This window comes from Erinaceus europaeus, chromosome 3, assembly GCF_950295315.1.
Source record: "Erinaceus europaeus chromosome 3, mEriEur2.1, whole genome shotgun sequence".
In the NCBI taxonomy this organism is placed as follows: Eukaryota; Metazoa; Chordata; class Mammalia; order Eulipotyphla; family Erinaceidae; genus Erinaceus; species Erinaceus europaeus.
The window spans coordinates 184,023,155-184,048,422 of NC_080164.1; the positions used below are offsets into that span (position 1 = coordinate 184,023,155).

Genomic DNA, 25,268 nt, shown 5'->3' on the forward strand with positions numbered 1-25,268 from the left:
TCTGTGCATGTGTGTGCAGGCGTGTGTGGCCTGTGTGACACATTTCTGTCAAATCTAAAACATCTGAATCATACCTGTGTTTGAGGAGACTCCATAAGCAATGACCCCTCTCCGAATTGGGGGATCTCTGGGCAGAATGAATGGGGACCCCCTCCCAGGTGCGTCAGCCCCCCCCAGAGTGCTCATGCATCCCAGCTGCTGCAGGTGGGAGAAGGGGAGAGGTCCCCCCAGGGTCGCCCCCCCAGCTCCCAGCTGCGGCTGCGACTGTCACCTGCCAGCCTGCACAGGGTCCCCGTGGAGTGGCCCATGGTAGCCCCCAACACCCCTCAGGCCCCCCACATCTGGGACTCTCTCCCTCCCTTCGGGGACCCGACCCTGAGCAGGGTGCCTGGCTCACAGCCAGCTGGGGAGGGGGCACAGAATCCCTGCCCCAGATGCTGCCTGTCCCGGGGCGCCGCGGGGGGCTGAGGGAGCTGGGGGAGCCGCTGGGGCCGGCCCGGGGTGGGGCGTCCTGGAGGCGGGGCGCCCGCTGTAACCCGACGCGCCGGATGGCTGGGGGGGGGGGACGGGCTGCCCAGTGCCACATCACAGAGCCCACCATGCCGCCCCCGTCGCCGCTGCTGCTGCTGATGCTCCTGGCCGCAGCCACCAGCCCTGGGTGCGAGCCGGGCCAGGACCCCGTGGGTAAGAGCACCGGCGACAGAGACCCCGGCCAACAGCCTGACTCCAGGACCCCACCCCCAGGGCCCCTCACCCCCCAAACGACCCCCGGCACCCAGACCCCGGAACGACCCCCCACAGTGCCCCTGGGCCTGAGGAGGGGACCCCATCACCACGGGGCACCCAGGGCTGCTGGGTGCTGGGTGCTCGGTGAGCCGGCAGGTGGGCGTGGGGGCGGGGCCAGGGGCCGGGAGCTTCAGGGATGCAGTCTGGGGGGCCCCTCACTCGACTCCCCTCCCTCATGAGGACCCATCTCAGAGGTGCTGGGTGCTGGGGCCTCAGTCTCGCCGGCTGACCCTCAGCGGCTGCCAGAAACGCCCCCCTTGGTGCTAGGAGGCCGCGGCGCAGGGTGCCCCCAGCCCCTGCAGGGCTCAGGCAGGCAGCGTGTGGGTGGGTGCAGGCACCCGTGCGCACGCGACTCACAGAACACGGCACATACAGAGGACACGCGTGTGCGGACGAGTGCACAGCCTTGCACGTGTGTCAGGAGCACGCACACAAACGCCTGCTGCAGGGCGTGTGCTCAGGGTGTAGACAGATGTGCGTGTGTTCACGCGTGTGCCGAGGACCCTCTGCATGCGTGTGATGTCCGCGGGTGTGGGTGCATGGTGCGATCACATGCATGTGCACATGTGTGTGCGGCGTAGGCCTGTGCCCGTGTGGAGCTGCACGGGGGCCCAGATGGAATCGCCTGACATCACAGATGAACCCCTCTGGATCTGAAAACATGCCTAGAATCATGAACCTGGCAGGCACCCTGGCCCTCTCCTCCGGGAAGCCCTCCGTGACCAGCGATCAGGGCCGGACAAAGGCTGCCCTTTCCTCGCTGGGAGGGCTGGGGAGGCGAAGCCAACAGGAGACACCAGTGAGGCTCCCAGTGTTCCTCCGGCAACCGCGGCCAGGGCTGTACCCGTGTGTCCTCTGAGGGGCCTGGAGCCGGGGGACCCCTCTCCACCTGGTCCCCGCCCCGCGGAGGTCAGGCCTGCACCCACGACGCCGGGCTCTGAGGCAGCTTCCGTCCCCAGGCCCCCGGTTCCCATCCCTACCTGTGAGGCCCCTCTGTCCCCCCCCCCCCGCGGCCCCCTCTCCTGGGGGCTCCGGCTGGGACGTGCTGACCCCACTGGCCAGGGTGGTCATGGCCCCTGTGCGCCGCACGCGCCCTCACAGCCGTCTCCTTCCAGGTGGATGCCAGAGGCCGCCGGCTGCAGACAGCGGTAGGGTACCCCGACTTCCTGCCTGGTCGCTGGGCTCACACCACCCCCGCCCCGGGGTGAGGGGGCCGGCCTGCCAGGCCCCTTCCCATCCCCCAGAGGGCCGTGGGGGCGGGAGTGGGGTCTCCCCTGGGGCGCGAGGGGGCTGGTCCACTCTGACCAGCAGGCTGTTGGGGGGGGGGTCCATCTCCCCGAGACCCCGTCTCCTGCAGAGGGGGCTGGGGGTGGGTGCTGGTGCCACAGTCCCCTTCACCTGCTCCCGCTGCTGCCCTCCCTCCTGGCCACTCATCCTGGAGGAAGACCACGGGGTGCCCTGGTCGGGTTGGGGGGCTCAGGGAGGGGTGGGGGGTCCCACCCTGCAGCGAGAGCCTGCCCCCCAGCCCTGCTTCTCCCTGGGGGGTTCCAGCAGTGTCTGGGTGTCCCTGATGACGCTGACCAGCTCTGACTAGCTCTGACCGGCTCTGACTGGTGCTGACCAGCACTGACCAGATCTGATCCTCTGGCCCTGACCAGTCTAACCAGCACTGACTGGCTCTGACCAGCTGTGACTGACGCTGACCAGCTCTGACCTGTGCTGACTGGCATTAACCAGCGCTGACCCTGCTTTGACTTATACTGACCATTGTGCTGACGGGCCCTGACCCGTACTGACTGTTACTGACCTACTGTGACCGGCACTGACTGGTGTTGGCTGGCACTCACCATTGTGCTGACGGGCCCTGACTGGCCTTGACCAGCTCTGACTGCTACTGACTGGTGCTGCTTGGTACTGACCAACTCTGACGAGCACTGACTGGCACTGACCAGCTCTGACCCTTTGACCAGATCTGACCGGCTCTGACCAGCTCTGACCATGTCTGACCGGATCTGACCATGTCTTACCTGCTCTGACCGGCTCTGACCGGCTCTGACCATGTCTTACCTGCTCTGACCGGCTCTGACCAGCTCTGACCGGCTCTGACCATGTCTGACCGGCTCTGACCAGCTCTGACTGGCTCTGACCGGCTCTGACCAGCTCTGACCAGCTCTGACCATGTCTGAACAGCTCTGACTGGCTCTGACTGGCTCTGACCAGCTCTGACCAGCTCTGACTGGCTCTGACCATGTCTGACCAGCTCTGACCATGTCTGACCGGCTCTGACCAGCTCTGACCAGCTCTGACCGGCTCTGACCGGCTCTGACCAGCACTGACCGGCACTGACTATTGTGCTGACCGGCTGTGACCACTGCCGACCAGTACCGGCCCGGCACTGACCGCCGCGCCACCCCAGCAGCATGCGAGGACCTGCGGCTGCAGACGTGTGCGGACGCGCCCTACGGCCAGACGGCCTTCCCCACACCGCTCGGCCACCGCTCCCGCCGGGCCCTGGAGGACAGCGTGGAGTACGTGCTCCTGGGGGTGCTGCCGCAGCTGCTGGGGGGCCAGTGCGACCCGGACCTGAGGCTGCTGGGCTGTGCGGTGCTGGCGCCCCCCTGCGAGGCCGGCCGCAGGCTCCGGCCCTGTCGCCACGTGTGCCAGGCCCTGCGTGCCACCTGCCGGCCGGCCCTGGACGCCATCGGCATGGCCTGGCCCTACTTCCTGGACTGCGGCGACCACTTCGCGGCCGCTGCTGAGGGCTGCTTTGACCCCCTGGAAAGGCTGCGGGGTGAGGCCTGGGGGCCGGGGGACATGGGGCTGGGGGGCCGAGGGCCTTGGGGGACACTGGGGGCCAGGGGAGATGGGGCTGCGGTCTGGGGTCTTGAGGGACACTGGGGGCTGGGGGGTGGGGGAGATGGGGCTGAGGGTGGGGGTCTTGAGGGACACTGGGGGCTGGGGGAGATGGCGCTGGGGGCGGGGGTTTGGGGGACACTGGGGGCCTGGGGGAGGTGGGGCTGGGGTGCGGGGGTCTTGGGGACCTGGGGACCGGGGGAGATGGGGCTGGGGGCTGGGGTCTTGGGGGACACTGGGGGCCTGGGGGCTGGGGAATATGGCGCTGGGGGCGGGGGTATGGGGGACACTGGGGGCCTGGGGGAGATGGGGCTGGGGGCGGGGGTCTTGGGGGACACTGGTGGCTGGTGGAGATGGGGCTGGGGTGTGGGGTCTTGGGGGCCTGGGGACCGGGGGAGATGGAGCTGGGGGCGGGGGTCTTGGGGGACATTGGGGGTTCGGGGACACTAGGTGTCTGGGGGTCACTGGGGGGCCTGGGAAGCTGGGGGACACTGGGAGGTTGGAGGGTCTGTGTGTCTTTGGGGCCACTGGGGTGCTGGGGTCACTGGGGTCTGTGGGCGATAGAGGGTATTGGGCACCTGGGGGTCACTGGGGGCCTTGTGGGGTCTGTTGGATATTGGGGGCTAGGAGGACACTGAGAAGCTGGGGTGGCTCTGGGGACACTGGGGGTCTTGGGTGACACTGGAGGCCCACGTGGGGCTCTGTGGACACTGGGGTTCTGGGGGCTGTGGGGCAGCGGGGCTGGGCCTGGGCTGCCAGCTGACCCGCCTTGCCTGTCCCCAGGAGACCTGGAGGAGGACGAGCCCCCCCCCTCCGGCCTGCCCCCCACCTTCCTCCACTTCGCGCACCACTCACACGCGCAGATGGTCAGGCTGCTGAGACGCACGGCCGCCCGCTGTCCCCAGGTGGCCAGGACCTACAGCATCGGCCGCAGCTTCCACGGCCGGGACCTTCTCGTCATCGAGTTCTCGGACCGGCCAGGCCAGCACGAGCTGAGTGAGTCCTGCCCCCTGGGGGCCCGGTGACCGCGGGGGCTCTGGGGAAGCCGGCCACGCCCACGGTGACCCCCCGAGTCCCCGGGAGGTGGACAGAGCACATCTGGGAAGGGGTGCGGGAGCCTGGGGCCCCTTCTGCTTCTCTGCGGACTCGGGGGTTTCTGGGGGTCCCTGGGCTCAGGAGGCTCTGCCCCAAGGTGGGGGCCCCAGACCCTCTGTGCTCCAAGCACCCATCCAGGCCCGTTACCATCTGTACTTCTACCATCTGTCCGTCCGTCTGTCTGTATATTCACCCATCCTCCGTCCCTCCATCCATCATCCCTTAGCCATCCATCCATCATCCAGTCACCCTTCATTCACCCGTTATCCATCCATTTATATCCTTCTGTCCCAACCATCCTTTCATCTTGTCTACTCATCCACCATCCATCCATCATCCACCATCCATACATCCACCATCCACCCACCATCCACCCACCATCCATCCACCATCCATACATCCACCATCCATTCACCATCCATCCATCATCCACCATCCATACATCCACCATCCACCCACAATCCATCCACCATCCATCCATCCACCATACATCCACCATCCACCCACCATCCATCCACCATCCATCCATCATCCACCATCCATCCATCCATCCACCATCCATCCATCCATCCATCCATCCATCCACCATCCATCCACCATCCATCCATCATCCACCATCCATCCATCCACCATCCATCCATCCATCCATCCATCATCCATCCTTCCACCATCCATCCACCATCTATCCATCCATCCATCCATCCATCCATCCATCCACCATCCACCCACCATCCATCCACCATCCATCCATCATCCATCCATCATCCACCATCCATCCATCCACCATCCATCCATCATCCATCCATCCACCCATCCATCCATCCACCATCCATCCATCCACCATCCATCCATCCATCCATCCACCATCCATCCACCATCCATCCATCACCCATCCATTCATCTATCCACCATCCACCATCCATCCATCTCCATCCATCCACCCACCATCCTTCCACCATCCATTCACCATCTATCCATCCATCCATCCATCCATCCATCCATCCATCCATCCATCACCCATCATTCATTCATCATCTCTCCATCCATCCATTATCCCTCCCCTCCCCCATCTATCTACGCACCCATCACCCATCCACCTTCAACCCCTCCCTCCATTCCCACCTCCCCCACCAGCCCCAGGCTGCCTTTCTGCCATCACACAGCCACGCAGATGACGTCTGCATTGACCCCAGGATGACCCCTGGGCTAACCCCAAGATGACCCCTAGGCTGACCTCCCAGGGTGACCCTAGGATGACCCCCCAGCTGACTCCAGGCTGACCATGGGCTGACCCCAGCCTGACCCTGGGCTGACCCTAGGCTGACCCCTGGTTACCCTCAGGCTGACCCCGGGCTGGCCCCTCGTGTCCCCGCAGTGGAGCCCGAGGTGAAGCTGGTGGGCAACATGCATGGCAACGAGGTCGCAGGCCGGGAGCTGCTGCTCTTGCTGGCCCAGTTCCTGTGTTCCCAGCACCTGCTGGGCAGCCGGCGGGTGGGCAGGCTGCTCAACTCCACACGGCTGCACCTGCTGCCCTCCCTCAACCCCGACGGCTACGAGGTGGCCGCGGCCGAGGTGGGTGGGTGGGTGGGGGGCGCAGGGACAGGAGGGGTGGGCCTGCAGTGGCCTGGGGTGGGATCCTGGGGGGCCTGCAGGGCCTGGGGTGGGATATTGGGGGGCCTGCAGGGGCCTGGGGTGGGATCCTGGGGGGCCTACAGGGGCCTGGGGTGGGATATTGGGGGCCTGCAGGGGCCTGGGTGGGATATTGGGGGGCCTGCAGGGGCCTGGGGTGGGATATTGGGGGCCTGCAGGGGCCTGGGATGGGATCCTGGGGGGCCTGCAGGGGCCTGGGATGGGATCCTGGGGGGCCTGCAGGGGCCTGGGGTGGGATATTGGGGGCCTGCAGGGGCCTGGGGTGGGATCCGGGGGGGCCTGCAGGGGCCTGGGGTGGGATCCGGGGGGGCCTGCAGGGGCCTGGGGTGGGATATTGGGGGGCCTGCAGGGGCCTAGGGTGGGATCCTGGGGGGCCTGCAGGGGCCTGGGGTGGGATATTGGGGGGCCTGAAGGGGCCTGGGGTGGGTATTGGGGGACCTGCAGAAGGCCAGGGTGGGGTCCAGGGGGCTGTTCTGGAACTGGGGTGGCCTGGAGCCGGGTGGCTACAGATATAGGGACCCTAGGCTGGTGGCAGTGGGTGAAGGTCCCGCCCCAGTGCCCAGCCCCCCGCTGCCCCCGGGGAGGCCGGGGCTGTGCTCACGCGTGAGGGTGCCCCGTGCTTCCAGGGCCCCGGCTACAACAGCTGGACCAGCGGCCGGCAGAACGCACAGAGCCTGGACCTGAACCGCAACTTCCCGGATCTCACTTCGGAGTACTACCGCCTGGTGGGGGCGGGGGGCCGGAGCAGCGACCATATTCCCATCCCCCAGGACTACTGGGCGGGCCAGGTGGGGCTCAGCCCCCCCAGGAGTGCGGGGGGCAGGTGGGGCTGGGTGCCGGCTGCAGCAGGGAGGCCGGGGCCTGTGTCCACTGCGCGCGGGCGGTCCTGTGGGGACCTCCTGCAGCAGGACAGGGCTCACCCGGCTGCCTGGGGACTCCCGGGGGGGGGGTGTCCACAGCGCTGATGGCCGTCCTGGGGCACCTGTCCTGGACCCTCCCCGCAGGTGGCCCCCGAGACCAGGGCCGTCATGAAGTGGCTGGACTCAGTCCCCTTCCTGCTGTCTGCTAGCCTGCACGGGGGCGACCTGGTGGTGTCCTACCCCTTCGACTTCTCCCAGCACCCGGGGGAGGAGAGGGCTTTCTCCCCAACCCCTGACGAGAAGGTGAGGGGACCCGCCGGGGGCTTCCTCCAGGAAAGCCAGGGGTGCCCTCTGCCCTCAGCACGCACACCACCGTCCCTACTGGGGGCGCCTGGGGACCCTGCCAGCCGCCCCAGGGTCCCCATGCGTGTGGGTGGGGGGCTGGCAGCAGAGGGCAGCGCTGAGGCGCCCAGGGGAGGCTGCCGGCCTGAAGGGGCGGCCAGGGCTGGGGAGGGGAGCTGGCCTCTGGCCCCCGGCTAACCACTCGCAGCAGCCGGGTGACCCTGGCCCCCAATACTGGAGCCCATGGGGCGAGCCCACCCACTGTCTGAGGCAGAGCCCTGGCCACACTCTCAGCCCACCCCCACCCACCCCACCCCCAGACTCCAGAGCTGGCCTGGGGGGAGGCGCAGGTCTGAGTCCTGCAGACCTCAGCCACTCATCCCCTCGCTCATTTATTCGCTCATTCCCTCATTCATTTTTTCACTCATTCATACACTGAAACGTTCACTTCTTCACTCATTCATTTGTTCACTCAATCATCCATCCATCCACTCACTCTCACTCATTCACTCACTCATTTATTCCTTTTTTGACTCATTCATCCACTCAAACATTCACTTGTTTACTCATTCACTTGTTTACTTATTCACTGATGCACTCACTCATTTACTTCTTTACTCATTCATCCATTCATTCTTTTATCCACTCATTCATTCACTTGCTCACTCATTAATTCCATTTAAAAAATTTAAAAATATATTTATTTTCCCTTTTGTTGCCCTTGTTTTTTATTGTTGTTGTAGTTATTATTGTTTTTTATTGATTTCATCATTGTTGTTGGATAGGACAGAGAGAAATGGAGAGAGGAGGGGAAGACAGGCGGGGGAGAGAAAGACAGACACCTGCAGACCTGCTTCACCGCCTGGGAAGTGACTCCCCTGCAGGTGGGGAGCCGGGGGCTCGAACTGTAATTCCATTTTTTACTCATTCATCCACTCAAACATTCACTTCTTCACTCATTCACTCACTCATTCACTTCTTCACTCATTCACTCACTCATTCATTCTTTCATCCGCCCATTAATTTACTCAGTCACTCATTAACTCGTTGTTTACTCATTCATCCACTCAAACATGCATTTCTTTATTCATTCATTCTTTTGTTCACCCTGTCATCCATCCATCCATCCATCCATCCATTCATTTTTTCACCCATTCATTCATTCACTTGTTCATTCATCCACTGATTCACTCGCTCACTCACTTGTGCACTCATCGCTCACTCACACATGCCTCCCTCTGTCCCTCCTGTTCCAGCTGTCAGGGTGTGAGGTCCCCGGTGGGTCTCCCCGGGAGTCTGGTGCCCCAGAGCCCTGCGCCCACAGAGGGGCAGTCCTGTAGGGTCCTTGGCGGCCGAGGGGCTCTCATCTGCGGCAGGTGTGGGGTTGGCCCGGGAGCCCCCCAGCCCTCGCTCGCTCTGAGGGTCAGGAGCACCTTGGGCGCCGCCTGTTACCACCCCAGCTGCCAGAGCCTCCACACGGCCATGTGTCCCCAGGGGCCGCGCACAGGCTGGCCACCCTCTTGGACTGTCCAATGCCGGGGTGCCACAATCCACAGGAGGACCCCAGCCACCAGCCCCCAGCCTGCAAGCCCTGCGGCCGTGTCCCCTCTGAACCTCTACGGCCATGTCCGCACTTCCAGAGAGCCACTGCTGTGTCACCTGCCATGTCACCCCTAAACCCCCTTGTGTCCCACTCAGCCCCAGCCCACCACCTGTGTCCCCCTGAGCCGCCCAGCCTCTACCTGTGTCCACCCTGAGCCCCCAGCCCCCCACACGTGTCCCCGTGAAACCCCAGCCTCTACCTGTGTGCCCCCGAGCCCCACAGGCCCCCACATGTGTCACCCTGAGCCCCCAGCCTCCACCAGTGTCCCACCTGAATCCTCTTCCAGTGTCCAACCCAGCACTCCAGCCCCCTGCCTGTGTCCCCTGAGCGCCCAGCCCCCTGCCTGTGTCCCCCTGAGCCCCCAGCCCCCTGCCTATGTCACCCCTGAGCCACCAGCCCCCTGCCTGTGTCCCCCAAGAGCCCAAGGCTCCTTACCTGTGTCCCCCCTGAGCCACCAGCCCCCTGCCTGTGTCCTCCTGAGCCAACAGCCCCCTGCCTGTGTCCCCCATGAGCCCACAGCTCCTTACCTGTGTCCACCCTGAGCCACCAGCCCCCTGCCTGTGTCCTCCTGAGCCCCCAGCCCCTTACCTGTGTCCCCCTGAGCCCCCAGCCCCCTGCCTATGTCCCCCCTGAGCCCACAGCCACCTGCCTGTGTCCCCCATGAGTCCTCGGCCCCCTGCCTGTGTCCCCCTGAGCCCCTAGCCCCTTACCTGTGTCCCCCTGAGCCCCAAGGCCCCTGCCTGTGTCCCTGAGCCCCCAGCCCCCTGCCTATGTCCCCCCTGAGCCCCCAGCCCCTCTGCCTGTGTCCCCCATGAGCCCCCAGCACCCTGCCTCTGTCCCCCTGAGCCCCCAACCCCTGCCTGTGTCCCACTGAGCCCCCAGCCCCCTGCCTGTGTCCCCCCTCAGCCCCAAGCCCCCTGCCTGTGTCCCCCCTGAGCCCCCAGCCAACTGCCTGTGTCCCCCTGAGCCCCAAGTCCCCTGCCTGTGTCCCCCTGAACCCCTAGCCCCCTGCCTGTGTCCCCCTGAGCCCCCAGCCCCCTGCCTGTGTCCCCCCTGAGCCCCCAGCCCCCTGCCTGTGTCCCCCCTGAGCCCCCAGCCCCCTGCCTGTGTCCCCCCTGAGCCCCCAGCCCCCTGCCTGTGTCCCCCCTGAGCCCCCAGCCCCCTGCCTGTGTCCCCCATGAGCCCCCAGCACCCTGCCTATGTCCCCCCTGAGCCCCCAGCCCCCTGCCTGTGTCCCCCTGAGCCCCCAGCCCCCTGCCTGTGTCCCCCTGAGCCCACAGCCCCCTGCCTGTGTCCCCCTGAGCCCCCAGCCCCTGCCTGTGTCCCCCTGAGCCCCCAGCCCCCTGCCTGTGTCCCCCTGAGCTGCCAGCCCCCTGCCTGTGTCCCCCTGAGCCGCCAGCCCCCTGCTTATGTCCCCCCTGAGCCCCCAGCACCCTGCCTGTGTCCCCCTGAGCCTCCAGCCCCCTGCCTATGTCCCCCTGAGCCCCCAGCCCCCTGCCTGTGTCCCCCTGAGCCCCCAGGCCCCTGCCTGTGTCCCCCTGAGTCCCCAGCCCCCTGTCTATGTCCCCCCTGAGCCCCCAGCCCCCTGACTGTGTCCCCCTGAGCCTCCAGCCCCCTGCCTGTGTCCCCTTGAGCCGCCAGCCCCCTGCCTGTATCCCCCTGAGCCCCCAGCCCCCTGCCGGTGTCCCCCTCAGCCCATAGCCCCCTGCCTGTGTGCCCCTGAGCCCCAAGCCCCTGCCTGTGTCCCCCTGAGCCCCCAGCCCCCTGCCTGTGTCCCCCTGAGCCCCCAGCCCCCTGCCTGTGTCCCCCTGAGTCCCCAGCCCCCTGTCTATGTCCCCTCTGAGCCCCCAGCCCCCTGCCTGTGTCCCCCCGAGCCCCCAGCCCCCTGCCTGTGTCCCCCTGAGCCCCCAGCCCCTGCCTGTGTCCCCCTGAGTCCCCAGACCCCTGTCTATGTCCCCCCCTGAGCCCCCAGCCCCCTGGCTGTGTCCCTCCAGAGCAACCAGCCACCTGCCTGTGTCCCTGAGCCCCAAGCCCCCTGCCTGTGTCTCCCATGAGCCCCCAGCCTCCTGCCTATGTCCCCCTGAGCCCCCAGCCACCTGCCTATGTCCCCCTGAGCCCCCAGCTCCTCCCTGTGTCTCCCTGAGCCCCCAGCCCCCTGCCTGTGTCCCCCTGAGCCCCCAGCCCCGAGGCCTGTGTTCCTCCCGTCCTGCCCCCATGTCCCCAGATGTTCAAGCTCCTGGCCCGGGCCTACGCGGATGTGCACCCCGCCATGATGGAGCGCTCGGAGCACAGGTGTGGGGGCAGCTTCCTCAGCAGGGGCAGTGTCATCAACGGGGCCGACTGGTACAGCTTCACCGGAGGTGCGGGGGAGTCGCATGTGGGTGGGCGTGTGGGTGTACAAATCCTGCAAGTGCAGACTGTGCTGAGTCCCCCCTGCAGGCTGTGCTGAGTCCTCTGCACGGTGTGCTGAGTCTCCTGCAGACTGTGCTGAGTCCCCTGCAGGCTGTGCTGAGTCCCCTGCAGGCTGTGCTGAGTCCCCTGGAGACTGTGCTGAGTCCCCTGCAGGCTGTGCTGAGTCCCCTGCAGACTGTGCTGAGTCCCCTGCAGGCTGTGCTGAGACCCCCCTGCAGGCTGTGCTGAGTCCCCTGCAGGCTGTGCTGAGTCCCCTGCAGACTATGCTGAGTCCCCTGCAGACTGTGCTGAGCCCCCTGCAGGCTGTGCTGAGTCCCCTGCAGACTGTGCTGAGTCCCCCCTGCAGAATGTGCTGAGCCCCCTGCAGGCTGTGCTGAGTCCCCCCTGCAGACTGTGCTGAGTCCCCTGCAGACTGTGCTGAGTCCCCCCTGCAGAATGTGCTGAGCCCCCTGCAGGCTGTGCTGAGTCCCCCCTGCAGGCTGTGCTGAGTCCCCTGCAGACTGTGCTGAGTCCCCGCTGCAGACTGTGCTGAGTCCCCTGCAGACTGTGCTGAGTCCCCTGAAGACTGTGCTGAGTCCCCTGCAGGCTGTGCTGAGTCCCCCCCTGCAGGCTGTGCTGTGTCCCCTCTGTAGGCTGTGCTGAGTCCCCTGCAGGCTGTGCTGAGTCCCCTGCAGGCTGTGCAGAGTCCCCTGCAGGCTGTGCTGAGTCCCCCCTGCAGGCTGTGCTGAGACCCCCCTGCAGGCTGTGCTGAGTCCCCTGCAGACTGTGTTGAGTCCCCTGCAGGCTGTGCTGAGTCCCCTGCAGGCTGTGCTGAGTCCCCTGCAGGCTGTGCAGAGTCCCCTGCAGGCTGTGCTGAGTCCCCCCTGCAGGCTGTGCTGAGTCCCCCCTGCAGGCTGTGCTGAGTCCCCTGCAGACTGTGCTGAGTCTCCTGCAGGCCGTGCTGAGTCTCCTGCAGACTGTGCTGAGTCCCCCCTGCAGGCTGTGCTGAGTCCCCTGCAGGCTGTGCTGAGTCCCCTGCAGGCTGTGCTGAGTCCCCTGAAGACTGTGCTGAGTCCCCTGCAGACTGTGCTGAGCCCCCTGCAGGCTGTGCTGAGTCCCCTGCAGACTGTGCTGAGTCCCCTGCAGGCTGTGCTGAGTCCCCTGCAGACAGTGCTGAGTCCCCTGCAGAATGTGCTGAGCCCCCTGCAGGCTGTGCTGAGTCCCCCCTGCAGGCTGTGCTGAGTCCCCCCTGAAGGCTGTGCGGAGTCCCCTGCAGACTGTGCTGAATTCCCTGCAGGCTGTGCTGAGTCCCCTGCAGACTGTGCTGAGTCTCCTGCAGGCTGTGCTGAGTCCCCTGAAGACTGTGCTGAGTCCCCTGCAGGCTGTGCTGAGTCCCCCCCTGCAGGCTGTGCTGTGTCCCCTCTGTAGGCTGTGCTGAGTCCCCTGCAGGCTGTGCTGAGTCCCCTGCAGACTGTGCTGAGTCCCCCCTGCAGACTGTGCTGAGTCCCCTGCAGGCTGTGCTGAGTCCCCTGCAGGCTGTGCTGAGTCACCCCTGCAGGCTGTGCGGAGTCCCCTGCAGACTGTGCTGAATTCCCTGCAGACTGTGCTGAGTCCCCCCTGCAGAATGTGCTGAGTCCCCCCTGCAGGCTGTGCTGAGTCCCCTGCAGGCTGTGCTGAGTCCCCTGAAGACTGTGCTGAGTCCCCTGCAGGCTGTGCTGAGTCCCCCCCTGCAGGCTGTGCTGTGTCCCCCCTGTAGGCTGTGCTGAGTCCCCTGCAGGCTGTGCTGAGTCCCCTGCAGGCTGTGCAGAGTCCCCTGCAGGCTGTGCTGAGTCCCCCCTGCAGGCTGTGCTGAGTCCCCTGCAGGCTGTGCTGAGTCCCCTGCAGGCTGTGCTGAGTCCCCTGCAGACTGTGCTGAGTCTCCTGCAGGCTGTGCTGAGTCCCCCCTGCAGACTGTGCTGAGTCCCCTGCAGACTGTGCTGAGTCCCCTGAAGACTGTGCTGAGTCCCCTGCAGGCTGTGCTGAGTCCCCCCCTGCAGGCTGTGCTGTGTCCCCCCTGTAGGCTGTGCTGAGTCCCCTGCAGGCTGTGCTGAGTCCCCTGCAGGCTGTGCAGAGTCCCCTGCAGGCTGTGCTGAGTCCCCCCTGCAGGCTGTGCTGAGTCCCCTGCAGGCTGTGCTGAGTCCCCTGCAGGCTGTGCTGAGTCCCCTGCAGACTGTGCTGAGTCTCCTGCAGGCTGTGCTGAGTCTCCTGCAGACTGTGCTGAGTCCCCCCTGCAGGCTGTGCTGAGTCCCCTGCAGGCTGTGCTGAGTCCCCTGCAGGCTGTGCTGAGTCCCCCCTGCAGGCTGTGCTGAGTCCCCTGCAGACTGTGCTGAGTCCCCTGCAGACTGTGCTGAGCCCCCTGCAGGCTGTGCTGAGTCCCCTGCAGACTGTGCTGAGTCCCCCCTGCAGAATGTGCTGAGCCCCCTGCAGGCTGTGCTGAGTCCCCCCTGCAGGCTGTGCTGAGTCCCCCCTGCAGGCTGTGCTGAGTCCCCCCCTGCAGGCTGTGCTGAGTCCCCTGCAGGCTGTGCTGAGTCCCCTGCAGGCTGTGCTGAGTCCCCCCTGCAGGCTGTGCTGAGTCCCCCCCTGCAGGCTGTGCTGAGTCCCCTGCAGACTGTGCTGAGTCCCCTGCAGACTGTGCTGAGTCCCCCTGCAGGCTGTGCTGGGTCCCCTGCAGACTGTGTTGAGTCCCCCCCTGCAGGCTGTGCTGGGTCCCCTGCAGACTGTGTTGAGTCCCCTGCAGGCTGTGCAGAGTCCCCTGCAGGCTGTGCTGAGTCCCCCTGCAGGCTGTGCTGAGTCCCCCCTGCAGGCTGTGCTGAGTCCCCCCTGCAGGCTGTGCTGAGTTCCCTGCAGGCTGTGCTGAGTCCCCTGCAGGCTGTGCTGAGTCCCCTGCAGGCTGTGCTGAGTCCCCTGCAGACTGTGCTGAGTCCCCTGCAGACTGTGCTGAGCCCCCTGCAGGCTGTGCTGAGTCCCCTGCAGACTGTGCTGAGTCCCCCCTGCAGAATGTGCTGAGCCCCCTGCAGGCTGTGCTGAGTCCCCCCTGCAGGCTGTGCTGAGTCCCCCCTGCAGGCTGTGCTGAGTCTCCTGCAGGCTGTGCTGAGTCCCCTGCAGACTGTGCTGAGTCCCCTGCAGGCTGTGCTGAGTCCCCTGCAGACTGTGCTGAGTCTCCTGCAGGCTGTGCTGAGTCTCCTGCAGATTGTGCTGAGTCCCCCCTGCAGGCTGTGCTGAGTCCCCTGCAGGCTGTGCTGAGTCCCCTGCAGGCTGTGCTGAGTCCCCCCTGCAGGCTGTGCTGAGTCCCCTGCAGGCTGTGCTGAGTCCCCTGCAGGCTGTGCTGAGTCCCCTGCAGACTGTGCTGAGTCCCCCCTGCAGAATGTGCTGAGCCCCCTACAGGCTGCGCTGAGTCCCCCCTGCAGGCTGTGCTGAGTCCCCCCTGCAGGCTGTGCTGAGTCCCCCCCTGCAGGCTGTGCTGAGTCCCCTGCAGGCTGTGCTGAGTCCCCTGCAGGCTGTGCTGAGTCCCCCCTGCAGGCTGTGCTGAGTCCCCCCCTGCCGGCTGTGCTGAGTCCCCTGCAGGCTGTGCTGAGTCCCCTGCAGACTGTGCTGAGTCCCCCTGCAGGCTGTGCTGAGTCCCCAGCAGGCTGTGCTGAGTCCCCCCTGCAGGCTGTGCTGAGTCCCCTGCAGGCTGTGCTGAGTCCCCTGCAGGCTGTGCTGAGTCCCCTGCAGGCTGTGCTGAGTCCCCTGCAGACTGTGCTGAGTCTCCTGCAGACTGTGCTGAGTCCCCCCTGCAGGCTGTGCTGAGTCCCCTGCAGACAGTGCTGAGTCCCCTGCAGACTGTGCTGAGTCCCCCCTGCAGGCTGTGCTGAGTCCCCTGCAGACTGTGCTGAGTCCCCCCTGCAGGCTGTGCTGAGTCCCCTGCAGGCTGTGCTGAGTCCCCTGCAGGCTGTGCTGAGTCCCCTGCAGACTGTGCTGAGTCTCCTGCAGACTGTGCTGAGTCCCCCCTGCAGGCTGTGCTGAGTCCCCTGCAGGCTGTGCTGGGTCCCCTGCAGACTGTGCTGAGTCCCCCCTGTAGGCTGTGCTGAGTCCCCTGCAGACAGTGCTGAGTCCCCTGCAGACTGTGCTGAGTCCCCCTGCAGGCTGTGCTGAGTCCCCCCGTTGCAGGCATGTCAGACTTCAACTACCTGCACAGCAACTGCTTCGAGGTGACGGTGGAGCTGGGCTGTGTCAAGTTCCCGCCTGAGGAGGCGCTGTACCCGCTGTGGTTGCAGAACAAAGAGCCGCTGCTCAGCTTCCTGGAGGCGGTGGGTGGGGCCTGTGGGGCGTGGCCTGATTTGGGGGCGGGACCCATGAAGGGAGGGGCAGAGCTGGGGGCGGGACCCATGGATGGGGCGGGGCCCTGAGCTGGGGGCGGCACCTCTGGGTGGGGCGGGGCCTGATCTGGAGGCGGTACCCGTGGATAGGGCGGGGCCCTGTGCTGGGGGCGGGACCCATAAATGGGGCGGGGCCCTGAATTAGGGGCGGGACCCGTGGGTGAGGCGGAGTTTTGGCGGGGGCGGGGCCTGATCTGGGGGCGGTACCCGTGGGTGGGGCGGAGCTTTAGCGGGGGGCGGGGCCTGAGCTGGGGGCGGGGCTGTGGGTGGCGCTGGGCCGCGGGGATCTTCAGAGATCCAAGGCTGGCAGGGGGCTGGGCGGGCGAGGGGCGCACAGGGTGGCCGGAGCAGCGCAGCCCGGGCTGGGCAGGGGCACACCTGGTTGAGCACACACATCACCAGGCGTGAGGACCTGGCTTCGAGCCCCGATCCCCACCTGCGGTGTGGGGGCAGCTTCACGGGGGGAGGAGCAGGGCTGCAGGTGTCTCTCTCCCTCTGTGTCCCTTCCCCTCTCAGCCTCTCTGTCCTGTCTAAGGAAAAGTAGGGAGAGAGGAAAAGCAGTGGCTTTGCGGTGCTGGCAACCCTGGTCGCAATTTAAAAATAAATAAATGAGAACCAGGCCAACCACCGCAGCCCCTGGGACTGTCCCCATGTCCCTGCTGGCCCTCTGGGCTCAGGACGAGGCTCCAATGGATGGGTCACCATGAGGGCTTCCTGGGGGAGGAGTGAGGGCGAAGGGACGGGGCTGTCCTGGGAGGAGGAAGGGACGACCCCCCTCTGTCACCTGTGCCGGGACCCGCCTGGCGGGAGGGCAGCTGAGCCAGACCTTCGCCCACTCTGCAGGCAGAACCGCGGCGAGGGCCGGGGGACACGGGGCGGGGGACACGGGGCGGGGGGACACGGGGCGGGGGACACGGGGCGGGGGACACGGGGCGGGGGACACGGGGCGGGGGGACACGGGGCAGGGTGTCTGCTGTCTGCAGGGCTTTGAGCCCTGGCGCCACACGGGGGAGCCATGACACCAGAGGAAGCTCCAGTGCTCTGCTGTTTCTCCCTCGGCAGGGAAGAGAAAGTCAGCCAGGCCCCAGCCTCCAAAAAGAACGAATGGACTGCACAGGATGGGGAGGAGGGGAGGAGGAGGGTGTGGGCGGTGGCTCAGTGGGCAGCGCACCCCCACTGTCCGGGCTCAGCGGGCCTGCGGCAGGGGGCACTCTGCAGGTGGGGGCAGCGCCCCCTGAATGTGGTGCGGGGTCAGGGCCTGGGGTTCTGGAGCCCATCCTGCCTGGCACGCCCCCAGGCACACCGCGGCATCAAGGGCATGGTGGTGGACCCGTCCGGGAAGCCGGTGAAGGACGCCCGCATCCTGGTCAAGGGCATCCGCCACGACGTCACCACGGGTGAGCTTCCCCCGGCTCCGGGGGGTGTGGGCCTGCGTCCTGCCAGGGAGGAGCCACCCTCGGGGTCCCCACGAGCGTCACCCCAGGATGCAGGGGGACAGGACCTGTGGAGGGCTTCAGGGAGGAGGTGGCCCTGAGCGTCTCCCCCGCCCACAGCGCCCGGCGGTGACTACTGGCGCCTGCTGCCCCCTGGCTCGCACATCGTCATGGCCCAGGCCCCCGGCTACTCCCGCGTGGTCAAGAAGGTGACTATCCCGGCCCGCATGCGCACGGCCGGCCGCGTGGACTTCGTGCTGCAGCCGCGGGGGGCGTGGGGGGGCGGGCGGGGGCCACCCGGGGACGCCCAAGATCAGAGGTCCCGGGGCCCGGAGGGTGGGGCCAAGCCCTGGTGGTGGAGGTACTTTGCAGCTCTGGGCGGCCACCAGCCCCGATGGCTGCTTCCCTAACAGCTGTCATTAAAGACGCTCGCCCGTCCCTGAGGTCACCTGTGTCCCCTGAGGTCACCTGTGTCCCTGAGGTCACCTGTGTCCCCTGAGTTCACCTGTGTCCCCTGAGGCCACCTGTGTCCCTGAGGTCACCTGTGTCCCCTGAGGTCACCTGTGTCCCTGAGGTCACCTGTGTCCCCTGAGTTCACCTGTGTCCCCTGAGGCCACCTGTGTCCCTGAGGTCACCTGTGTCCCCTGAGGTCACCTGTGTCCCTGAGGTCACCTGTGTCCCCTGAGGTCACCTGTGTCCCTGAGGTCACCTGTGTCCCCTGAGGTCACCTGTGTCCCTGAGGTCACCTGTGTCCCCTGAGATCACCTGTGTCCCTGAGTTCACCTGTGTCCCCTGAGGTCACCTGTGTCCCTGAGGTCACCTGTCCCCTGAGGTCACTCCTGTCCCCTGAGGTCACCCCTGTCCCCTGAGGTCACCCGTGTCCCTGAGGTCACCTGTGTCCCTGAGGTCACCCCTGTCCCCTGTGGTCACCCCTGTCCCCTGAAGTCACCCCTGTCTCCTGAGGTCACCCCTGTCCCCTGAGGTCACCCTGTTTCCCCTGAGGTCACCCCTGTCCCCTGTGGTCACCCCTGTCCCCTGAGATCACCCCTTTCCCCTGAGGTCACCTGTGTCCCTGAGGTCACCCCTGAGGTCACCTGTCCCCTGAGGTCACCCTGTTTCCCCTGAGGTCACCCCTGTCCCCTGATGTCACCTGTGTCCCTGAGGTCACCCCTGTCCCCTGAGGTCACCCCTGTCTCCTGAGGTCACCCCTGTCCCCTGAGGTCACCCCTGTCCCCTGAGGTTACCCTGTTTCCCCTGAGGTCACCCCTGTCCCCTGAGGTCACCCTGTTTCCCCTGAGGTCACCTGTGTCCCTGAGGTCACCCCTGTCCCCTGTGGTCACCCGTGTCCCCTGAGATCACCCGTCTCCTGAGGTCACCCCTGTCCCATGAGGTCACCTGTGTCCCTGAGGTCACCTGTGTCCCCTGAGGTCACCCATTTCCCCTGAGGTCACCTGTGTCCCCTGAGGTCACCCATTTCCCCTGAGGTCACCTGTCCCCTGAGGTCACCCCTGTCCCCTGAGGTTACCCCTGTCCCCTGAGGTCACCTGTGTCCCTGAGGTCACCCCTGTCTCCTGTGGTCATCTGTGTCCCTGAGGTCACCTGTCCCCTGAGGTCACCTGTCCCCTGTGGTCACCCCGTCTCCTGTGGTCACCTGTGTCCCTGAGGTCACCTGTGTCCCCTGAGGTCACCTGTGTCCTCTTCACATGGGGGCTGGAGTGAGAAGCAGCCCCCATCTCTGGGGTTGGCCGGGGCACAGGGTCACTGGTGTGGGCGTCTCAGCTGTGGGAGGGGTCCTGGGGGCAGACCCGGGGGACCTGGCGGGAGGGCGAGCGGGGTCCCTGCAGACGAGGAGGGCGGGCGGGGGGAGCCACGGGCACTCAGGAGAGGGCACCCCCAGCACGGGGACCAGTCAGCACCCAGGGTGGAGGGCGACCTTGGCAGAGCACAGCCCAGGCGTCTGGGTGAAAGCGAGACTCCAGGTGAGGGTGCAGCAGGGAGGGGCTGCGGTGGCAAGAGGGGGGCCGGAGGCCACAGGACGGGACGGTGCCCCCACCCCCAGGACAGCGGGGGCCCGGGGAGGTGGCGGAAACGGGGTCCCGTGGGGACCCCCACCCAGGGCAGGCGGGCACATCAGCCGGGAGCCACGTGGCAGAGCCGGTCCCACGCCACCCCACCTGAGGGGCTCACGGCCACGGCTCCGTCACACCTGGGGAGCACCCAGGGGTCCCCCACGGTCGGTCTCTGCCCTCCCGGGGCCGCACTCTCCCCTCCCAAGCCCACCCAGGGCAGCGGCCGGCAGGGTGCCCCCCGGGACCCCAAGCCGCTCCCCTGCTGCCCGGCCTCCCGGGAGACCCCCAGGACCTCTTCCCCAGCAGGAAAGAGACGCAGGCTCAGCTCCACATCCAGAGAATTCATGCAGTTATTCAGTATTTTCTCTCTTCTCCTCTTTTCTTTAGTGGGACTCAGAGAGAGGGTGAGAAAGGTGGAGAGACAGGGAGGGAGAGAGACAGAGACACCTGCAGCCCTGCTCCACCGCTCGTGAAGCCTCCCCCCTGCCGGTGGGGAGCAGGAGGGTTCGAACCCGGGCCCTTGCATGTGGTGACATGCGCTCAACCAGGTGCGCCACCGCCCGGCCCCTGGTTATTGTTATTTTTTATTGCCACGAGGGTCCTTGCTGGGGCTTGGTGAAGGAGGACAGGTCCACAGCCCCGGCCCTTGTCTCCTGGTTCTGTTTTCCCCGGAGCCCCGCTCAGCTCCGGCTGATGGTGCTGCTGGGACTGGACTCGACCTCGGAGCCTCAGGCAGGAGGGTCTTATAAATACCCTGCTGTCTCCCCAGTTCCTCTGCCCTTCCTCACTCGCTCTCGCTCTCTCGGTGGAGATAGACACATTGAGAGGGGAGAGGGAGGCAGAGAGAGACGCCGTCAGCACTTACACACATGGGGACTGGAAGCTTGAACCCGTGTCCTTGTACGTGGGAAGGTCGCACACTCAAGTGAGTCACCGTCCGGCTCCCTGGAATTTATCTTTTTAAAACTTTATTCCCTTTTGTTGCCCTTGTTGTTTGTTGTTGTAGTTGTTATTGATGTTGTTGTTGTTGGACAGGACAGAGAGAAATGGAGAGAGGAGGGGAAGACAGAGAGGGGGAGAGAAAGACAGACACCTGCAGACCTGCTTCACTGCCTGTGATGCGACTCCCCTGCAGGTGGGGAGCCCGGGGCTCGAACCGGGATCCTCATGCTGGTCCCTGCGCTTTGCGCCACCTGCACTCTACCACCGGACTCCCTGGAATTTCTCTTTTAAAAACATAACAGGAAAACCGGGAAATAAATCTGTAAGGAGGCCCTGGGTTCAAACCCAGCCTCACATGGCAGCACCCGGGACACTGCGGACAGCAGACAGGGCTGTGGTCTCTGTGGGTGCCGCCCCGTGTCTCTGTGGGTGCCGCCCCGTGTCTCTGTGGGTGCCGCCCTGTGGTCTCTGTGGGTGCCGCCCTGTGGTCTCTGTGGGTGCCGCCCTGTGGTCTCTGTGGGTGCCGCCCCGTCCCAGGCACAGGGGCTGGAAGGACGGGGTCCCTGCTGCTCAGCAGGTCTGTGGGCAGGGTTGTCCTGGCCCTTGGGGACCGAGGACAGAGAGGAGGGAGCCGCCCTAGAGGGAGAGGTGGAGACGGCAGAGAGGAAGGATGAACGCCAGAAACAGTCGCGGAGACACTCGCAGGGGAACCCGCTCCTCGCAGAACGAGAAGCGACAGCTTTAAGAAGGAAAAGGCGAGAACAGAGAAAGAAGAGGTTAAACGCCCCTTTCAAAGGGATGAGGTCATTCCTCTCTCTGGACCGTTCTCATGGAAAATAAATAAATGAAATAAAAGGTTTTGGGGCAGGGGACACAGCTCAGGGGTTCTGCACACAGCCTCTGCTGCACAGTAATAACAACAGCAATAATAGTAGTAGGTCTGCACACAGCCTCTCCTGCACAGTAATAACAACAACAGTAATAGTAGTAGGTTCTGCACACAGCCTCTCCTGCACAGTAATAACAACAGCAATAATAGTAGTAGGTTCTGCACACAGCCTCTCCTGCACAGTAATAACAACAGCAATAATAGTAGTAGGTTCTGCACACAGCCTCTCCTGCACAGTAACAACAACAGCAATAATAGTAGTAGGTCTGCACACAGCCTCTCCTGCACAGTAATAACAACAGCGGTAATAGTAGTAGGTTCTGCACACAGCCTCTCCTGCACAGTAACAACAACAGCGGTAATAGTAGTAGGTCTGCACACAGCTTCCCCTGCACAGTAATAACAACAGCAATAGTAGTAGTAGGTCTGCACACACACTCTCCCGCCTGAGGCTCTGAGGCCCCCGGTTCCATCCCCAGCACCACCAGCAGCCAGGGCTCAGCAGGGCCCTGGGCTTTCTCTCTCTGGAGCGTTCTCATTAAAAATAAAAAAATAAAAAAATGTACAGGGGAAGGATGACTTCATTTAACCTTAGAGCAGGAACACTGCAGCGAAGAGAGGCTTCCTGGAAAGCGTGAACAGGATCTATAAAGCCTATCGACACCACACGTAAATAGACGTCGCGAGAGCGGGGAGGGCCGGGGCCGCGGGCGGTGACCTCGGCCGGGCACGGGCGGCATTGGGGGGCATCTTGGGGTCCGTGGCGCCAGCCCCTCACCCCAGATGTCCCCGGACTGACACGCTGTGAGTGTGGAGACGCCGGCGGCGAGCTCTGTGGGGTCCTGCAGTGGGAGTTCAGCTGGGCGGCGCAGCGCTCTGCCTTGTGGAAGACCAGGGTTCGAGCCCAGCCCCTGCCGCACTGCGGGAAGCTTCTTGCTGTGGTTTATCTCCTTCCCTTCCTGCTCCTCCTCTTCCAACCTTCCTCTCTCTCTCTCTCTTTTATTTACCAGGAAAGAGAGAAATAGAGAGGGGGGTGGGGAGACGGAGAGGCAGAGAGAGGGAGCCGGGCGGTGACGCTCTGGCTGAGTGCACACATCACAGCACACAGTTCAAGCCCCCGCTCCCCACCTGCGGGGGGGGAAGCTTTGCCAGACATCTCTCTGTCTCTGTCTCCATCCCCCCTTCCCTCTTGATTTTCGGCTGTCTCTATTCAGTAAATAAAGATAATAAAGAAAAAAGAGAGAGGGCAGGGGTAGATAGCATAACGGTTATGCAAACAGACTCTCAGGCCTGAGGCCAATCCCCCCCCCCCCCCCCCCGCACCACCATAAGCCAGAGCTGAGCAGTGCTCTGGTTAAAAAAGAGAGAGAGAAAGAAAGAGAGAGAGAGAGAGAGAGGCAGAGAGAGAGAGAGACCTGCAGACCTGCTTCACAGCCCATCAAGCTTCTCCCCTGCGGGTGGGGACTGGGGACTCGAACCCGGGTCCTTGCATCTGGTCATGAGTGTGTTCAAACAGATGAGCCTTGTGGTAAGTTTGAGTTTCATTAGAGAGAGAGATCGCAGCTCCGAGATCTCCTTCAATGCGGTGGGGGCTGGGCTTGGACCTGGTCACACACGGCAACGCAGGCCACTGCCCAGGTGAGCTGCCGATCGGGCCGTGACTCTCAAGGTTTTAGGGCTGAATCTTCACACAGGTGTGTGCACCGCTCACCACCCCATCCCACCCCACCCCACAAGTCGCAGAGCCGTCACCCCAAAGGCACCCTCCCCCCGCTGCCCCCGTCCCCTCAGAGGGGTGGTCTCCTGGGAGTCCGTCCGTCCTGTCACCCGCACTGTCACTCGTCCCCCACCCCGGCAGCCTGGCCCCAGGGAGTCGACAAGCTTCTCGCAGTGGGAAGGTCTGACCTGGACTTGCTCCCGCCTCCCCTGGGGGCCGGCCCCCCTCCTGGCAGCCTCCCGCCCCCCCCCCCCTCGCCCGGGGTCACAAGCCGGGGACTGAGCACAGACCATAAAGCGCTTCGCAGTGATTTTATGATGGTCGTTTTTTCCCTTCCATTTTCACACACAAATCTAATCTCCGAGGCCCCGGCCCGCGCCACGCTCACGGCCCTCACGGACAAGGACGCGCGGCCAGAGGTGCTCGGGCACGGCTGTTGGCCTCATTTTCCTGTGTCCGGGGGAGGGGCACCCAGGGCACAGCACCCGGACCGGCCACCCATCCACGGGTGCCCACCAGCTCGCTCTGCCTGTGGCCTTACAGCCTGTTCCTTACAGCTCTGAGCCTGTCCCAGCAGCTGCGCCAGATGTCAGGGCCGCCTCTGGTCCTGCCCCCTGCCCCACCCTGCCCCACCCCTGCCCCACCCCTGCCCCCTTTCCCTGAGGACCCCACCCTGGGTCCACTGGCAGGGTGCTGCTGGGCCTCTCATAGGTGCCAGAGGCCGAGCTCATCCAGTCCGGGGCGAGGTGGGGCATCCGCTAGAAGGGGTCCCTGGGTCCCCGCCGGTCTCTGCGGCCCCGGCGGGCACCACCTCCTCCAGGCAGGCCCCAGGGTGAGCCTCTGCTTCCTCGTGGGTCCTGGTTCAGGTGGATGGGGTGAGCTGAGGGGGCTCTGTCCTGGCGATGAGTCAAGGCTGGGGCCTTGAAGCTCTAGGATGTGGGTCCTTCTGGGCAGGCCGGCTGTGTGGGGCTCAGCAGGTGACAGGAGCCAGGTGGGGGCTCAGAGAGGAGTGGGGGCCTCCGGGGCAGCGGGCAGCCCAAGCATGAGTGCTAATCCGACAGGTGAGCAGGTCACAGGTCACAGGTCGGCCCTCAGGTGTGTGTGGGGGGGTCACGGCTGGGGGTCGCTCAGCAGGGCTCCTGCTGTCTGAGCCAATCAGTGTCACGGGGAGGCCGGGCGGGTGGGGGGCCGGGCAGGGGTGAGGTGGACCCCCTAGAGCTCTCCTCCTCGGCCCGTGGTTTTGTAGACGCCTGTCTGTGAGGCCCCGCGAGAGGCGAGAGGCTGGTCTCCCACAGCCGGACCCAGCAGGCACGCTCAGCCCAGTCCCAGGCCCAAAGGCGGGTTGCTGTCTTATAGTCAGTCAGCGACTCAGCAAACACCTCTCAGTACTGGCTTTGGGGTTTGCTGCTGTGGCTGCTGTGCTGGCGTCTGCCTGCTTCCTCTCCTGGCAGACTCTTCCCAGTCCCGGGAGAGAGACAGAACGAGGAAGACACCATGACACCACTCCTATGTGGTGGGACCTTCCATTTCATCCTGTCCTGTCTCCTCCTGTCCTGTCCTGTCCCATCCCCTCTTGTCCTGTCCTGTCCTGTCCCCTCCTGTCCTGTCCCGTCCTGTCCTGTCCCCTCCTGTCCTGTCCCCTCCTGTCCTGTCCCCTCCTGTCCTGTCCCCTCCTGTCCTGTCTTGTCCTTTCCTGTCCCCTCCTGTCCCATTCATCCCATCCCCTCCTGCCTTATCTTATTTCTGGACTGGCTTCCCAGATGCACGAGGGTGAGGCCGTCAGCCCCTGTTCCCAGTGGCTCCCCAGCCCCACCCTTCCTGTGGTGGGGGGTCCTTCTCCCCGAGTCTCGGGAGCCCTGGCCCATTGGCTCAGCCGCTGGGGCACATGCGCTCCCATGCTGTCTAGGTCCAGGGTTCGAGCCTCCCCCCCCCCCCCCGGGCACCACACGAGAGCAGCTTATAAGAGGGAAGTGTTCAGGCCAGACAGTGGTGCACCCATTTAAGTGCGCACAGTACTAGGCACAAGGACCCAGGTTCAAACCCCCGGCTCCTCACCTGCAGGGGGGACGCTTCACGAGCTGTGAAGCAGGGCTGCAGGTGTCTGTCTCTCCCCTCTCTGTCTCCCCTCCCCTCTCAGTTTTCCTCTGTCTGATCCAACAAAATGAAAACAAAGGCCCCGGGAGCAGTGGATTGGAAGTCATTTTACAGGCGAGTTTGTGCCTCCCCAGGGAGCCAGGAATC

The 25,268-nt window shown here is 65.0% G+C and overlaps 2 protein-coding genes across 3 annotated transcripts in view; both read left to right on the forward strand.

Moving 5' to 3' along the window:
* The first annotated feature begins 542 nt into the window (after positions 1-542).
* CPZ (carboxypeptidase Z) lies at positions 543-17,858 on the forward strand. Of its 2 annotated transcripts, XM_060188543.1 has the most exons (11): positions 543-684; positions 1,902-1,934; positions 3,206-3,577; positions 4,423-4,635; positions 6,110-6,306; positions 7,011-7,172; positions 7,389-7,547; positions 11,414-11,549; positions 15,769-15,908; positions 17,275-17,374; positions 17,531-17,858. In XM_060188543.1, the coding sequence occupies exons 1-11, from the start codon at positions 549-551 to the stop codon at positions 17,818-17,820; spliced, it is 1,938 nt and encodes a 645-aa protein (XP_060044526.1). In that variant the 5' UTR covers positions 543-548; the 3' UTR covers positions 17,821-17,858. The 2 variants fall into 2 exon arrangements, with proteins under 2 accessions (XP_060044526.1, XP_060044527.1); XM_060188544.1 differs by lacking the exon at positions 1,902-1,934 and having other exon boundaries at positions 559-684.
* A 6,211-nt stretch (positions 17,859-24,069) lies between these two features.
* Positions 24,070-25,268, forward strand: part of MAN2B2 (mannosidase alpha class 2B member 2) — a 9,715-nt gene continuing 8,516 nt past the window's right edge. Inside the window, exon 1 of the mRNA XM_060188471.1 lies at positions 24,070-24,088. Within this exon, the coding sequence (XP_060044454.1) occupies positions 24,070-24,088 (19 nt within the window). The remainder of the gene's footprint in view (positions 24,089-25,268) is intronic.

Bases quoted from the DNA above. Each gene is read 5' to 3' on its own strand.
- CPZ (XM_060188543.1), top strand. From the start codon at position 549: ATGGCTGGGGGGGGGGGACGGGCTGCCCAGTGCCACATCACAGAGCCC. The intron at 3,578-4,422 runs GTGAGGCCTGGG...GCCTGTCCCCAG, and splicing joins CCCCCTGGAAAGGCTGCGGG to GAGACCTGGAGGAGGACGAG. The intron at 7,548-11,413 runs GTGAGGGGACCC...CCATGTCCCCAG, and splicing joins CCCCAACCCCTGACGAGAAG to ATGTTCAAGCTCCTGGCCCG.